The following is a 17,588-nucleotide window of genomic DNA, read 5'->3' on the forward strand; positions in this document are numbered from 1 at the left end:
TTTGGCCCTAAGGTTATTTCTCACAGATAGCATACCAAAAGTAGACTATCATAGTTTTGACTAAAGAGTCATTGACATAAAGAAGAGGAGTCTGGAGCTCAGTGACACATGTTAGGACATACTGTTGTTTCTTCTGGCTCATTTGTTGGTTGTATTAGGTGTCAGATTTATGATTCAGGAAGACTAGAGTAAATTTATAAAAGAATTCCCTCTACACAGTGATGTGATCATCCTTCTGTACCATTTAATTTTAAAACTCAACATAAGGATCGTACACGGATCACATCAAGACTGCCAAACTTTTCTCATAAAGGGGTCTATAAAAATGTTTTGGTCTCGGAAACTAATTCAGTCTCTATTACAACTATTTGTTGTACTCTGTACTCAGGTGAGTGAGCTTGGCTAGGGCGCACTGGACAGTGGTCAGCTAGATAGCGTCTCTTCCACCACATCCAGGAAGCAATGGCTATGAACACTTCCCCTTTAAAAATCTTTTCTCCATAATTTTAAACACCAGTGAACCAACGATACTAGGGTGCTGTTATTTCTACATAAGAATCTTTTTTATTATTATTAATTTTAGACATTAACTATTAAGGTGGCTGAAAGCACCAGCTTTCTAATCTTTTACCTATCTGCACCCTCTCTTTCTGTGCTACAAGATTGTTAGAACGTTTAGCTAAGGCTGTACTCTGTTCTTTCACTCATGTAGACACGCTCTTCACTCTTGAGCTGGTAACTACCGTTGATTTCTGTCTTGTATAAATTTTTGTTTTCTCTAGAGTTGATGTCTTTTATTTGATCAGCTTTCCTTGAATCTCATGCTTCCTTTTCATTCTTAATAGTTGTATAAAATGACTATTACTAAAGTTTATAAAAGCTATTATAAAAATCTACTGATTTGGGCTTTTAACTCCTGAGAGGACGTAGTTGTGCTGATGTGATCTGAGGTGGTTTTCTGTAAGGTCTGCCTGCCTAGCATGTTCATCGCTGTCACCATGTATTTGAGAATTTCATTCCTAATTCCTCTGTGTTCGTCTTCTGGTTCCCAGGTTTGTCACTTCCATAGCTCATGTTCACTGCATCACCTGTGAAGAGGCTGGGAAGATGACTACTTTGCATGACTTGACCTCTTTGGGGTTGAATGACAGGAGAGCAAGATTGATGTGCAGTCTTCTCTCTGTGCACCTTCGTGTTTATTTGGTCTCTAGGTCTTATGTTTAGCTATGTTTGTGCCCAATTTCTCCCGAGTCAGGGTTTGGCTCTGATTAGAATTCTCCATAGAGTTTATTTCTCACAGCCTGGGACTGGTGGAGCACTAAATAGGGTTTCAGTATTCTTTGAAGGAATTTTATGAAAGTTTAGTTCACTCTTTTTGGCCCCCACCTCTACTTTCTATGGAAAGTAGTCTCACTGAACTGTGAAGGAATGATTGACTTTTTTTTTAATGTCTATACTGTCTCCAGAAAGTTGGGTTTAACATTTCTGAGAGGTGATTAGCTTCCTTATTCCCCCCTCTTCTGACATATTATACTCTGATATACTAATCTCCTCCTGTCCTGAAAATGGACTTTGAGTTCTGGATTGTTCTTTTTTTTTTTTTTACCAATTCCATTGTTTGCAGATAATTTCCAAAAAGCAAAGAAATAAGCAGGGTCTCTATATCTCTAACCAGTGGCATACCTTAGGCGATTTTTAAAAATTAAAGTATTTCTGTAGCAATTTTTAAAACTAAAAGAGTTAATTCTCTGGTACAAAGTAAAACTACAATAATCTTAGCTTTTGTTTCATATTAATGTATTACAAATATGTGTAATATAGAAAATATGTGAAAATAATGTTGTGCTATAACACTTAAATTTTTTCCTGTACATTGTCTTTTTTTCTAAGCTTTTTGTTTTCTTTCTTAACAGGGTGAATTTTGAGGCTTTGGTTATTTTTGGTTTTGTTTTTTGCTATTTGCCTCCTGCCAATTAGCATTTCTGTGCAGGATTTTTTATCCCCTCTATCAGTGTCTTAATGACGAAATGATGGTATAACAATGTGGTGACTTGAACAATGTCAGCTAATACTCTCGTTATCATTGTCTACATTATTGTGTGCTGTGACATTGTATATTAAAGTCAAATGGCCAATTTCTCCAGTGCTTCTGGAACTGTTTGTGGTTGAGTTCCATATTGTTTTGTTTATTCTTCTATAGCAAATACATACTTGAATAAAATACAATATTATGTCCACGGATATTACCGCAATAAAAAGTTCCTATAAAATTTTAATGCTTACTTGTAATCTTTCTCTCTCTTTCTCCCTCTCCCTCCCTCCCTCCCTCCCTCCCTCCCTCCCTCCCTCCCTCCCTCCCTCCCCCCCCCTCTCTCCTTCTCTCTCTGTGTTTGCACACACAAAAAAACAAGCATCCAAAGGACCACATTGGTTTACTTACTATCTTTTGATTATAGGCACAAAAAGTTGGCCAAAGAAAACTTGGAAACTTTTCTTTAACATCTTTAACTCACCTCTCACTGGCTCTCTTTCTTAAGGCTACCAGGTCCCTGTGCTGTCCCCATGTGTAGATTTGAGGTCTTCGTGAGGGTGATAGTAAAACAGAGCGCTGTTGATAGTACAGCTGAGAAGAGGGCTGTGTTCAATACTGTGCTCAGTACAGCACCCAGCAAGTCAGAAATGACTGCCCTCTAGAGGTTGAGAGTACAGTGCCGAAACCAAAACTCGTGTGTGTGTGTGTGTGTGTGTGTGTGTGTGTGTGTGTGTGCAGTCACATGTGCCTGTGGGAGAATCGGTAGTGAATTGTTCTCCATCTTGCACAGGTTGAATGTAGTGTCCCCATTCCCTATGGATAGTACAGCTTGAATTTCAGACTCTGGTTTTAAATTTGTATAGTTTTTCACTAGATGATTTTATTTTGGTGAGGATGCTAGATTATTCTTGTTTTATGGGACATGCCTCATAAAAATGAATGAACGTTGTGTCAACAGTCTGGAGGGACTCATCTGTAAGTCCCTTCTTTTATCTTACTGGAAGCATTTTATCTAGAAGATATCTTCTTTTAGCACATTGAATGATGGTCTCTACCTTGCAGAATTTCCACTCATAGAGTACACCTTTCATTGCATACGGTAGAGTACAGTCAGAGCACAGCCAGAGTACAGTCAGAGCACAGCCAGAGTACAGTCAGAGCACAGCCAGAGTACAGCCAGAGCACAGCCAGAGTACAGTCAGAGTACAGCCAGAGTACAGTCAGAGTACAGCCAGAGCACAGCCAGAGTACAGTCAGAGCACAGCCAGAGTACAGTCAGAGCACAGCCAGAGTACAACCAGAGTACAGTCAGAGCACAGCCAGAGTACAGTCAGAGTACAGTCAGAGCACAGCCAGAGTACAGACAGAGCACAGCCAGAGTACAGTCAGAATACAGTCAGAGCACAGCCAAAGTACAGTCAGAGTACAGTCAGAGCACAGCCAGAGTACAACCAGAGTACAGCCAGAATACAGTCAGAGCACAGTCAGAGCACAGCCAGAGTACAGTCAGAGTACAGTCAGAGCACAGCCAGAGTACAGTCAGAGTACAGTCAGAGCACAGCCAGAGTACAGCCAGAGCACAGCCAGAGTACAGTCAGAGTACAGCCAGAGTACAGTCAGAGTACAGTCAGAGCACAGCCAGAGTACAGTCAGAGCGCAGCCAGAGTACAGTCAGAGCACAGTCAGAGCACAGTCAGAGCACAGCCAGAATACAGTCAGAGCACAGCCAGAGTACAGTCAGAGCACAGCCAGAGTACAACCAGAGTACAGTCAGAGCACAGCCAGAGTACAGTCAGAGTACAGTCAGAGCACAGCCAGAGTACAGACAGAGCACAGCCAGAGTACAGTCAGAGTACAGTCAGAGCACAGCCAAAGTACAGTCAGAGTACAGCCAGAGTACAGTCAGAGCACAGCCAGAGTACAACCAGAGTACAGCCAGAGTACAGCCAGAGTACAGTCAGAGCACAGTCAGAGCACAGCCAGAGTACAGTCAGAGTACAGTCAGAGCACAGCCAGAGTACAGTCAGAGCACAGCCAGAGTACAGTCAGAGTACAGTCAGAGCACAGCCAGAGTACAGTCAGAGTACAGTCAGAGCACAGCCAGAGTACAGTCAGAGTACAGTCAGAGTACAGTCAGAGCACAGCCAGAGTACAACCAGAGTACAGTCAGAGCACAGCCAGAGTACAGTCAGAGTACAGTCAGAGCACAGCCAGAGTACAGACAGAGCACAGCCAGAGTACAGTCAGAGTACAGTCAGAGCACAGCCAGAGTACAGTCAGAGCACAGCCAGAGTACAGTCAGAGTACAGTCAGAGCACAGCCAGAGTACAGTCAGAGTACAGTCAGAGCACAGCCAGAGTACAGTCAGAGTACAGTCAGAGTACAGTCAGAGCACAGCCAGAGTACAACCAGAGTACAGTCAGAGCACAGCCAGAGTACAGTCAGAGTACAGTCAGAGCACAGCCAGAGTACAGACAGAGCACAGCCAGAGTACAGTCAGAGTACAGTCAGAGCACAGCCAAAGTACAGTCAGAGTACAGCCAGAGTACAGTCAGAGCACAGCCAGAGTACAACCAGAGTACAGCCAGAGTACAGCCAAAGTACAGTCAGAGCACAGTCAGAGCACAGCCAGAGTACAGTCAGAGTACAGTCAGAGCACAGCCAGAGTACAGTCAGAGCACAGCCAGAGTACAACCAGAGTACAGCCAGAGTACAGTCAGAGCACAGCCAGAGTACAGTCAGAGTACAGTCAGAGCACAGCCAGACCACAGTCATAGTACAGTCAGAGTACAGTCAGAGCACAGTCAGAGCACAGCCAGAGTACAGTCAGAGTACAGTCAGAGCACAGCCAGAGCACAGTCATAGTACAGTCAGAGTACAGTCAGAGCACAGTCAGAGCACAGCCAGAGTACAGTCAGAGTACAGCCAGAGTACAGCCAGAGTACAGTCAGAGCACAGCCAGAGCACAGCCAGAGTACAGTCAGAGCACAGCCAGAGTACAGTCAGAGCACAGCCAGAGTACAGTCAGAGCACAGTCAGAGCACAGCCAGAGTACAGTCAGAGTACAGCCAGAGTACAGTCAGAGCACAGCCAGAGTACAGTCAGAGTACAGCCAGAGCACAGCCAGAGTACAGTCAGAGCACAGCCAGAGTACAGTCGTTACCATCTGCAGTTCATGCAGTGTTCATTTGGTTGTTCGACCTGGTAAGTGAGCCAGCTCTCTACTCATGTAAGGGTGTCTTCTCTGAACCTGACTTTCTGGTGTATGTGTGTGTGTGGTGTTGTTCTTGGCCTTAACCATGCCTTAGTAGAGCGGACTTTCCATCTCATGCCTGTCACTGACTTTCCCCAGACGTCTCCCTGCCTGTTTCCAACTCTGCCTTGGTCTTAGTTGCCATTTCTGTGATAAACACCATGACCAAAATCAACCTGGTGAAAGGGTTTATTTTGCTTCCTCATCACTTCCATGTCATGGTCCATTACTGCAGGAAGTCAGGAAGGAGCTCAAGGCAGGCACTGATGCAGAGGCCATGGAGAGAAGCTGCTACTGACTTGCTCTTCAAGGCTTGCTCAACCTGCTTTCTTATAGATCCCAGGACCACCAACCCAGGGATGGTACCACCCGCAATGGGGTGGGGGTGTGCTGGGCCCTCCGCCATCAATCACTTCACTTATTTTTAAGCTTTATTTCTTCCAAGAACTGTTTTTTTCTCACTTTGCTTTATTCATAGATGCCAAAATTACCCACGCATCCATACTTCCAGCATTCACAAAAACCCCTACTATGTGGCGCAGGGTGTTTTAACTTCTTCCATGCAGCCATTGCCAGGATGAAAAGATCTTGGCCATTGTAGTTTGAGTTTGCACAAAGTGTAGAGGGATGGCTAACTACGCCTTTTCCCGGTGCTGCTGCCTGCAGTTCCTCTCTGTGCTTCCTTATTCTTCACCTATGATAAGTACAGGATCAGACAGTTTTAGGGCTGGGAATAAGGAATTGAAGATGATTGAGATTCTCGACTCAAGAAGCCTGTGTTCTAGTTTGGGGAGACCAAGCAGAGGAGCAGGTAACCGAGGAGGATAACTTCCCATGCTGCCCTTACGCTGCTGGTGCTTGAGCTCAATTCTCCCTGTTCCCCTTTTGGTACATGTGTTTCCCTTAGTCATATCCATGATCCGTGTGGATCAATCTAAAAAAAAAAATGACCTCGTTGCTGGAGAAATAAACTAACAGTAGCAAGCAGTATTATCCTCAGTACTTTTGAAGATCAGAGACAGATAATCTCTCACTTTCTTGATGGCTGTCATACTGGAAAGATATTTTATAAACAGTGTTCCAGGGACTAAAGTTAGAATCTCTTTATTTGTCTTAGAGTTAAGCTACTTTTATAAACACTGTCACCAGTGCCTCCTCTGTTGTAACAAATGTCCTGCATCCTGTGTCTTCATTTCTTCAGGGCTTCAGGTGTAAACCTGTGTTCAGATGCAAGGCTAGAGGCCTAGCCTGTTGCGTATTTAAGCCATCACATTCACTGACGTACATACAGATACACACACGAGCGAAGCATTATCTTTCAGAGGTATTCTTTGGAGCTAGTGTACAAAGTTGTTATTTCTAGAACAAAATCTTTGAATTTATTGACTGCCTGAAGTAAACTATGAGTTGTATGGATTTGCATTTTCAAATTTATTGTTAAAATGCATTTTGAACAGAATACTCTTTAGACTCATTATTTTAAAATTTCCTGTCTTTCCCTTCTCATTGGTGGGACGGCTGCTTTCCTTCCCTGGCTGTCATTTTTGCATGCCTGTGGAGCACACAAGTTTCTAAAACTATAGAACTATGAAGCTATAAATTCTAGACTGTAAAACTTCATTGGATACAAACAATAGAATCCATGGTTTTTAAAGAATCAGCTGCTTTTCTTTCAAATGATTTTTAATTATTACTTTTCAGTATTCCTAACTTAGTAATGGTTTAGTGTTTTAGAAGTTGTTTCTGTTGGAAATAAAAAGGCTATCAATTAAAAATATATGAAATTGTTTTGTTCATTTTAGACATTTAATGTTTGAATATTGTGCTACAAGTTTGTTTTTAAGATTCCACTGTATTTAATTTTGATATTTTATAGAAAGCTCATACAATTGTGTGTTGAAAATAGACTTTTTTTCAAGCACTGTATGCAAAGGAATTTGAAGTATTCTTATAAACATTCTGAATGTGTCTGATGTCATAGGGAGTAGGTTTGGAAATAATTAAAATATTTGTTATTTTATAAAAATTGCCATTATCTCTAGGCCACTATTGCTCACATATGTTTAACTTATCCCAGGATCAGAAATGAACCTCTCAGCTACTCTATAAAACTGTTGAGTTCATTAAGTGGAATTAAAGACATGGGGTGATTGATATTCTTTTCACTCTTTAGTGAATATTTGAACTAGGATGCAAAGTGTATACCTTGAATTTTAAGTAGTTTAGTTTATAATTAAAAAGGCAACAGATAAATCTTAATGAGATAAAAATAGGGATCCCTGGAATTGTTGTTATTGTATTGAAATTGTTTTTGTTCAGAATTTATGTGACAAGGAAACACCTAACTTTCTGTAGCTTAAACTTTGTGTGCTCTAGATTCCCATCAGGTGCGTTTAAAAGGCTCTCAGTGGCCAGGAGTCCTACCAAGGTTAGATCTGGGGAATTTGTTAGTTGAGCCTTGAAAGCCCCATTTGTGTGGGGGTCATATGACTTTGTTCTTTTAGAGTGAAAAACTATCACAGAAAAATGAATCTTTAATCAATAAAATCCTCAGATTATCTTAAATTTGTGTATGGATTAATGAAATTCTGGGTCTGACAGTGAAACACTTGAATAACTGACAGATTGGGAAGTTTGAAGTATGTTGAGATTACTGATTGTCTTCTTAAAGATACGCTGTAAGCCTGACATTAGGCTGAGCATCTGAGTCCATTATACTTGTATCAGAGAATTTTATTTCAAGAACAGATCCTTTTCTGGGGTTTTAGGTGAGAATTGGAAGAGAGACGGAGGTTCACACGATTCCCATTTTTTACCCTGTAGCATCCTCATGTTATGGGCAGGATGAGAGCGTTTGCTCTAGAATGTGGTCATTACACACAGGGTTTTTAAGAGATTTTACTTATGCTGAACTTGTGTCCGCTTCTCTATTGTCTATGTTATGTTTTCAGAGTAGCACAGCCTTGATGTATAAGGCTTTTCATTTGATAGAAGGCTCCATATGGTCATTTAATTTCTATGTAGTCATACATAAAAGTCATTTGAAGAACAAACAGGGGCTCCAGATTTTAATAATGAGGCTAATCTACTCTGGATGATCACTGAGGTCCCAGATGTAATCACAGCACCAGGGACTCAAATGTGCCTTTGCGGTGTCACTTCCCACATCACGGATGGCAGTGGGTCTGTCTCTGGCCTGACAATGGCCTAAGTGCTTAGAGTAGGAATTTTTTCCAAACATGCTCTCCTCTGTAATCCCAATGATTTATCTGGTGCACACCTGAGAACAAAACAAAACAAACAAAAGCGATGAGTAAGATCCTCCAATCCTGAATATAAAGGATGTGTGGCCTTGGTCTTTTGGAGAGAAAGCATGTTTGTTTTCAACATGGTACATTTTGTAAGCAATTACTTCTCTTATCTATCCTGTAAATATCCAGTGCCTCATACACTGCAGTTCTACTATTTTCAAAATAATGAAGTAGTTCCTTTCCCTGGTGTCTTCCAGCTTAAGTGAGCTTTGCTTAGCTTGTTCTTTATAAACATATTTGCAGGCCTTTAGTCTCCATGGTTACTGTCATAGTAAAGATCATCTCTTAACATCTGGCAAAATATTTTAAGTGTATGTGATCATATCAATACAGGTTTAGTTTGGTCCTTGCTGTATTCTCGACACAGGACTACTTGATGTCATATTTTGAGATAGTGGCTATAATCATTTTAACAGACTCATTTAAAAGATGGCTAACTTAAATTTTTGGTCACCCTTGTAAATGCTAGATAGACATTTGAGGTACTTCGTGCGCCACGTGTTTGTTGGTGGTATAATCTGACCTGCCGTCTTCCACAATGCCTACATGCCAATGTTTGTTTAAGATTTTAAGATTTTGAACAGCCTTCTGGTTGTTTTTATATTTTTTCAGTAGACATGTAACATGTGAAGGGAACCATTAGATTTGTCAGTTGAAAAAAGAAAGCACGTTTTTTAAACAACAAAAAACTTTACATTTTACACAAATATGTTCGAAGTTTAATACACATATAGGAAAATGTACGTGTAAATGCAGAATAGCACCCATAACAAGAAATAGAACATGGTCCAAGAAGTCCCCTTGGTTTTCTTTCCACGCACTGTCCTGCTTGATTTGTGCTGTGAAATGCTGTGCATAGGGTCACACAAAAGCACTTAACAGTAGTGATTTGGCTGTGCCTGCACAATGCTTTTGTATTGTTTGTTCAGGCTGTGGAATGAACTTGTAGATTGTCTTTCTTGCTATTGTATAGGAGTCCTTTGTAGTGCATGCTTCTGTCTCTACTACTGCAATCAATATTTGCTTTACTTCTTGATGTTAGTAGGAATAATTCTGCCGCAGAGTCTGAGGACATGTCTTTCCTTAACTTTTTATGCTCATTTTGGTTTGAGAAATACTTAGAGAGGTAGAATAGCTAAAATAAGCAGGAAGTATATGTGGTGGTTGATTTTAATTTTTAAAAATATTCATCTATCTATTCATTTATTTTTTGAGACAGGGTTTCTTTACCCAGGACTGGCTGTCATGGAACTCACTGTGTAGACCAGGCTGATCTTGAACTCAGAGATTCGCCTTCTTCTGCCTCCTACGTCCTGGGATTAAAGACATGTACCACCACACCTGGCCAATTTTAACTTTTAAGCTGATATAATTTAGGATCTCTTTGGGAAGGTTTTCCAGTGATGGGTCTCTGTTAGATTGGTCTGTGTTCATGCCTGTGATAGACTCTCTTAATTGGCTTAGTTGAGATGTGGTGAGCCACCTTGAATGTGGGCCATAGCATTTCCTGGGCTGGGCCCTGCACTGAACGCATAGGGGGAGAACTGGACACTAGCATCCGAGCCTTGATGGGCTCTCAGATCTTGTTGTGGGTGTGATGTGGCTGGTTCTTTCTGCCTGGAATCCCTTACCTGGATGAACTGTTACCTGAAATTGGGAGCCAAATCATTTCTCTCCTAAGTTGCTTTTGTCAGGTACTTTATCACAATGGGAACAAACAAAACAGACAGCTCATGCTCACCATAATGGATATTTATGTTTCCATGTTATCTTTTCCAATATAACCGCACATGTGCACGCCAGTGGGCTGTAATTCCAGTTGTTCTGTTTCCTCGTATTTCCAACCTTAGCGCTAACCTTGCCTCATTTGGGCAAGATTAGCGACTTCCCAGTCCTAAAGTTCTTCCATCGTTAGCCAAAATGTTTGACACATATGTTAGAATAATTTTTAACATTTTTTTCTGATGCTATTGTAAAATTACCGTTTAAATATTCTGATACTATTATAAATATTATCATTTAAATATTCTGATGCTATTATAAATATTATCATATAAATATTCTGATGCTATTATAAATATTACCATATAAATATTTTTATATTAAAATGCTCTTCTTTCACTGACTTTTTTGGTTCCTGGCTTGCCTAATTTGCTACAATTCTGGTTTTTTGTTTCTTGAGATAGAGTCTCTTTGCATAGCCTTGGCTGTCCTGGAACTAGCTTTGTAGACTGGCTGTCCTCAAGCTCACAGAGATTTGCTTGCCTCTGCCTCCCAAGTGCTGGGAGTCAATGTTTTTCAAATAATATTTTTATTAAGTCTTCAAAAATTTCATGCATGGTATTTTAATCATATTTATCTTTTCTCATCTCTTTTCAAATCCATATCCACTTAACTTTCTGTCTTCATTAGTTCTTTTATTTTGATGCATGTAGCCCAATTGGTGCTGTCAATATAATTTTAGGGATGTGGCCACCCACTAGAGCATGTTAGATCTACCAGAGGCCACACTTTTAATGAAACCAAGTTTCCTACCCAGTAACTATCATTTACCATTAAATGGGCTATCTTTATTATGCATCATCCTCCCAAGCTCAGGGGATTATTGCTACAACATTTTATTGTGAATTGTTGGACTATTTACAAATCCAAATAAATCCTTTTTTTTCTGAAATCATTGAGGTAATCATCGGGTTTCCACTGCCTTTTTCATATTGTTCTCTAAATGACCATGGTTGACTTTTGAATTTTAAACCACTCCTGTAGTACTAAAATAAAACCCTAAGTGATTGTGATATGTTATCCTGTATATACATCACTGAATTTGATTTTAATGTATTTAAGACGTTTCCATATGTATCCAGGAGAAAGTACAAGGCAGGCATTAATGAGTACACTGAGAATGGAAATTAGCCTCTCTCAGGAACGAACCCCTCATTGTCCAGTGCAGAGTAGTCAGCCCTGAAATCACATGCAACAAACAACAGAAATGGACTCAGCAGGTTGTTTCATGTATTTTTGCATACATATACATAAATACATACGTACGCATATATGTAACAATAGTAACAAAAAAGAGACTGTCTTTTTTTGAGCATGAGAATTAGGAGGCATTGGAGGGGTTTGTGGGAAAGTAGCTAGGAGGGGTTGAAGGTAGGAAAGTGGGGATAATTTCAATTAAAAAAATGCACAAATTGAGTGACTTGGTACATGTGCCATGAACACTTGTTGAAATGTGTTTTATAAGATGTTTTGGTTTAATTAGATATAGGCATGTGTTTGTGTGTGTGTATGTGTGTGTGTGTGTGTGTATTATACATATTAAAGAAACTGGGCTTAATGTGTGTTAATTGTGTTTAAATGATTTTTCTCTCTGATTTTTCTGGCCTCTGTAAGGGGCCTCCAACTTTGCGTGTGTTGTGCATGTTGTGATCTTCCTTTCAGTCCGTTGGCAAGATGCTCACTGCCGCGATACTATTGAGTACATACAGAAGTCTTCTCTTCCCTGACCCTTTGTCTTAAATGAACTTTGTCCTGTCTCTAGTAACGCTTCTTCCCGCACATCTACTGCCCCTGATAATAGTAAGGCTGTATCGTCTCTCCTTTGATAAGATTATAGAATTTTGAGCTGAAAGAGAATTTACAGAGGTACTTGCTCGGGTAGCCTCCCTATTTCTGTAATGCAACAGACTTATGACATATCCAGATGTTACTTTGAACTAGTAATGAAACCCATTGCATTTCTGGATTCTTCAGAAGCATAGTTTACTAGACATGCCTCAGCAAGGTTGAAGCGTTTGGCTTTCTTCTCAAGTTTGTACTTGGAGCTCCATGAACAGCAAGGCAAGTCTGGAAGCCAGGTTGACCTGGGTTTTTACTGCTGCCTTTATATTCACTACTGCCCTCCTGGACCACAACATTTTTATATGCCCTCCTGCCTTTCTGCTTGTGCTCGTCCCTGCCAGGTGTCAGTGCTTGGGCTCCTGTCCTGCTTTCTGAAACTCACATTGCCTGGTTGCTGGTTTCTCAGGGCTCTCTGCCCATCCCCCTCTCCAGACTTGCTCCACCTTGTATTTTCTCTTGGTGCCCTACAAAATTCCTTTCTCTTTTGACTTTGAATAAGGAGGAGAGTAGCTTCGAAAGGATTATGATAGAAGTAGCTAAAATTTTGTGTATATAGATTTTTATAATTCGCCATTCAATTTCTGACTCTGCAAACTGACCTCTGTACTGTTTCCTTAGATGGCTGTCCACACCCTGCATCCTCATGATTAGGAATTCTGTTCGGAAGCTTTTTTCCCATAGTATCTCACTTCTACTCAGACACACTAAAGCAATGAATTTTGGTGTGTCCATTAACACCCACTGAGTCCTCTACATCATACCTGGTACAAAAGACCCTGGAACCCTCCCCCTTACTAAGTGTGAATCAGCTGAAGCCCAGTGCAGTAACTTTAGTCTGTGTACTTACACACACATGGGAAAGAACCATTCTTCCACCAGAGTCCTATGCAACTGTGTCTTGTAAATTTAGTCCTAATAAACACTTCTTTAAAAATATTTAAAATATTTTCATACATAGATATATTATCTATTGAGTCTACCCCATTTAGTTTTTCCATATAAAGGAAAGCAGTTGAATAGTCAGTTCCCTCATCTGGATCTTATGAGGACATGCGGGGGTGATGAGTTAAGCATGTGAAACCCCTGGTACCTGCAGTGCCTAGCTACCAGTAAGCCTGGAAATGCATTATCCAATGCCATTAAAAACCAGGAATTCCATTTGTGGATCCATGCCATGAAATCTGACAAGTTCTACAAAGAAAGTCTGTCTTTTCCATTAACTTCCATTCTGTAGTTGCATCCTGGTGCGTGCAGTGTCGCCAGTGACAACTTAAGCCTCTAGGAGCTTTTTTATTCTTAGATTAATATAGTTTTTAAAGCCAAAGCCAACTTTTGTGTCATATATCCACAACAGAAGTTCTTTATTAATACCAGTACATGTTTGAAACAATTTCTGTATTTGATCATTGCAAAGATCATTTTACTGTCTTGTTCCTTTAATTAATGTTTTTATCTTAGCTTTTCACATTCATCCCTGTAGAATGGCTTAGTTTCAAATTCCAGGAAGATTTGCATTAACTGTGTATTATTAGAAGTAGAGGAAATATAACATATAATATGTTAGTTTTCAATACTTTAATGATCCCTGGAGTATATATAATAAGACTGATGGATTGTAAAATGAGCACATGCACAGAGATATTTCAAAAATATTATTTATATGTGCACAGATACGTGTGCAAGATGAATGTAAACTAAATGTCATGCTCATGAAAAAACCTACATTAAGGTGATCCTAGGGATTAATTGTGAGCCATGGCATACATGTCAATCCTTTTATATTTGATTGGTTCTTTTCTGATGGTAATAAGGCCATGTAAGCAAAATGTAAAATGTTGACTGTGATGGAATGGTTGAAATGTTTACATACTCTGATGGTGCTGTTGGCTGTTCATACTGAATCCATATTCTTAAAATGATCTATGGAACCATAACTGAATGCCACAGAGACAGAACCATAGTTGGTACATTCTTGTTTATTGATTCTCCTATTGAGTGTATTAACTACTCACTTGAGACTGCTGCTCTGGGGTTTGTCTGTTTTTCCAGGGTTGGATGTGTGAGCATCATAAGCTTACTCTTTTCTTTTAAAAAAAAGTTTTGTATGCGTGACACACATGCAGAGGTGGGGGAAGAGAGAGACTGACACACACACAGAGGGAGAGAGAGATACTGAGACACACATATACAGAGAGAGACACACACAGAGAGGGGAGAGGGAGGGAGAAGAGACTGACTCACACATGCACAGAGAGAGAGTCACACACACACACACACAGAGGGGGGAGAAAGAGACTGACACATACAGAGGGGGGGAGAGAGAGACTAACACACATACATACACACACAGAGGGAAGAGAGACCGACACACAAACATACACAGGGAGAGACTGACTCACACATGCACACACAGAGAGAGTCACACACACACAGACACAGAGGGGGAGAAAGAGAGGGAGGGAGAGAGACTGACACGTACACAGAGACAGAGAGAGAATGGAGTCATGACACATGTGTAGTGGTTAGAGGACAGTTTTAGAATGCTATCACAACCTTGGCTTCCCATCTGGGCAAAAGAGGCAGGCATTTCAAGTTTCCTAAGAAATTGTCAGTGTTTGTGCCTATAATCCTAGCATTAGAAGTAAATGAAAGGCTTAATCTTGTGGAATTGTTCTTCATATACTCTATTAAAAAATAAGCATATTTTTGAGATGTTTAAAGTCTAGTGACGGGGAATTCCTTCAGATTTTTAAGTCCATCATTGTATCAAGTTGAAATTTTGTAAAGTTGGGTATTATTGTAAAGTTGTGTATTTGGGCTACTTGGTATCAAGTTGGATTTTTGTGAAGTTGTATATTTGGGCCAAGACCTCCATATAGATGACTTAAAGAATCATTATGTGTTAGCGTGCTCTCCCTTTTCACCAGGGGTTAGAGGGAAGGCTGTATGGCAAACATTTCTATTAGCTTTTGTAAAATCGCAGTTGCATTCTGTGGGTTCCGTTAGCTCTTATTCTTAATAAAGATTCATTTGATAAGGCTTAAAGCTTTATCCTAGTAGGATTTCCATCTCTGTTTAGAAACTGGTATCTGTTTCTTTACCAAGTGCTTTATAGCTTAATGCTTTCCTTCTTTCTGAGGTTAAGAATCATAGAACCAAGTTGGTTTTAGCTTGTCTGTTGCTTAAAATCTCTCCTGATGCTTTACTTCACTTCATTTGTCAAGTTGTGTTCTTTTCCCATTGTTATAATTCTTTTATTTTCATACTGTTCTTGGAACCAGGCAACGCACAAACAATTGAAAGAGTTATGTCACCATTACATTTAATATCAGATTGTTTCTTTCAAACTAAGCATTTAAAAACAGTAGTTGGAGATAATAAAAATCTTAAGTTCTATTTAGACAACTCCATGCTCAACTCTGAACACAGCTACCCCGAGACTAGCATGCTGTGAAAAATGGGAATAGAGCTGGGCCTCTTCTCCAGGAACCACTAAGACACTGCAGCTGAGGGTGCACACCGAGCATGGCACAGTTAAAAAGACGAGCCCGCCTCCCTTCCCACTATGATATTCTGAAGCCATAGCTTAAGAGTTACAGAGTTATGTATTTCTACTTTGGAATTTTACATTACAGTACATATTTCTGCTTTGGGAATTTTATATCACAGTTCAAACTATCTACAGTTGATAAAGTACCTTCAGGATCATTCTCCTCTAGAATATCTTTGGCGTTACTTAAGTTGGAATATGCTTTTCAAGTTGGTTGGGCAATTCATTTTTTTAAAATTGTAATTTGATATTCAGAAAAATATGAGGTGGGTATTCTGTGAGTAACACAGGATAAAAGTGACAATATTTATATGAAAAGATTGTGCTGGTTAGTGTTTGTCCTCTTGACTCACAGATGACATATGTGGGGAGCTCTCAACTGACAGGAATGTTTCCATGAGATTGGCTTGTAGGGAAGCTGGAGACTGTTTTCTTGGTTGTTGGTTAATGTACAAGGGCCTAGCTCAGTGAAGGTGGTGTAGCCACTGGACAGGTGGTCCTGGGTGCCATGAGAAAGCTGACTGAACAAGCTATGGGGAACCAGCCAGTAAGCAGCTCTTCTCCATGGACTCCACTTTAAGTTCTTGACTCCAGATTCCCTGCCCTGTTGAGTTCCTGCCTTGATTCCCCGAGTAACTCTGCCCTGAGACTTGTAAGACAAAATAAACCTTTTACTTCCTAAGTTGATTTTGACCATGGCATTTTATCACATCAGTAGAAACCCTAAGACAGTCAGTATAGCGTATTCCTTTTGAGACAAATGATTTCTCTTAAAATGTATCTTACTTTGGTCGAAGTATTCTGACTCATCGCATCTGCTTGTTCTACCACAGGATCCGGGATACTGGGTGAAGATTCATCATCTCGAGTACACAGATGGAGGGATCCTGGATCCGGATGACGTCTTAGCAGATGTTGTTGAAGACAAAGATAAGGTAGATGCCTCTAAAACGTTCTTCCTTTTCTTTACCAAGCAGCATATATTGAAGCCATTGGTTTTCCTAACAAACTCATGTGTTAGTTGTTATTAAAGGATACCATCTGTTCAGGTTGCACCTGGGACAGCTCATAAATCAAAGTTCTTCATCAGATGTTTGCTTGAAGTTCCTCAAAGTTTGGGGACTTGTTTGTGGGGGCCTAATTAGCAGACTCTTCATTCTCAAGGGTTCCAATATATCTCAATAAATTAGTGTCAGCCACAGAGGCTTTTGGAGTTGTTGCTGCTGCTGTTGGCTCTGGAGTTTATTCCAGACAGTTGCTAAATATTCGTCCTAATGCCTGAGTTTGAACATGTTTGCATTTACATTGAGAATATACTGGGGAATAGATGACTCATGAAGAACTATGGCGTAGATTTTTCTCAGAGTAGATGACACACTGTATTGTGTCTTTCTTTCATTGATAACCCCCACCCCCACTCCAGAAGAAAAGAAGAGTGTTCCATTGAATATTTAAGAAACTTTAAAAATATTTTCTCACCTATTTGAGAATAATTCATCACAAATGTAGTGATTTAGTGGAGTTTTGCTTTTTTACTACTTTAAGAAAGGTATAAAAGTCAACTGTATCATGGCTATACCCTGGATTATTGCCACGGAAATTACTTTGATTAATATAAACTCTAGGTTGTCCTCAGAAATGAAACTCCTTCCAAGGTTTGTTCTGTACACTCTTAGCACTGTTTATAGGTTTTTTAAATCTGTGTCATGTTTCTCTTTATTGTTTTTCTGAAGTTTAAGGTGTGTGTCTGTATTTCAAGCGTACGTAAATCTTTTCGAACAGGTTTTGTATTTCATATTTTCTCTTGGCTCTTGGCTT

At 40.0% G+C, this 17,588-nt stretch overlaps 1 protein-coding gene across 3 annotated transcripts in view; it reads left to right on the forward strand.

Moving 5' to 3' along the window:
- Pard3b (par-3 family cell polarity regulator beta) overlaps positions 1 to 17,588 on the forward strand; it is a 1,014,383-nt gene that overhangs the window by 119,938 nt on the left and 876,857 nt on the right. For all 3 annotated transcript variants that reach the window (XR_012908166.1, XM_075951370.1, XM_075951371.1), the window contains exon 2: positions 16,604 to 16,705. Coding sequence is in view for 2 of the 3 variants with exons in the window: in XM_075951370.1 (XP_075807485.1) it covers positions 16,604 to 16,705 (102 nt within the window). In the remaining variant the exon portion in view is untranslated. The remainder of the gene's footprint in view (positions 1 to 16,603; positions 16,706 to 17,588) is intronic.

This window comes from Microtus pennsylvanicus, chromosome 17 (genome assembly GCF_037038515.1).
Source record: "Microtus pennsylvanicus isolate mMicPen1 chromosome 17, mMicPen1.hap1, whole genome shotgun sequence".
In the NCBI taxonomy this organism is placed as follows: Eukaryota; Metazoa; Chordata; class Mammalia; order Rodentia; family Cricetidae; genus Microtus; species Microtus pennsylvanicus.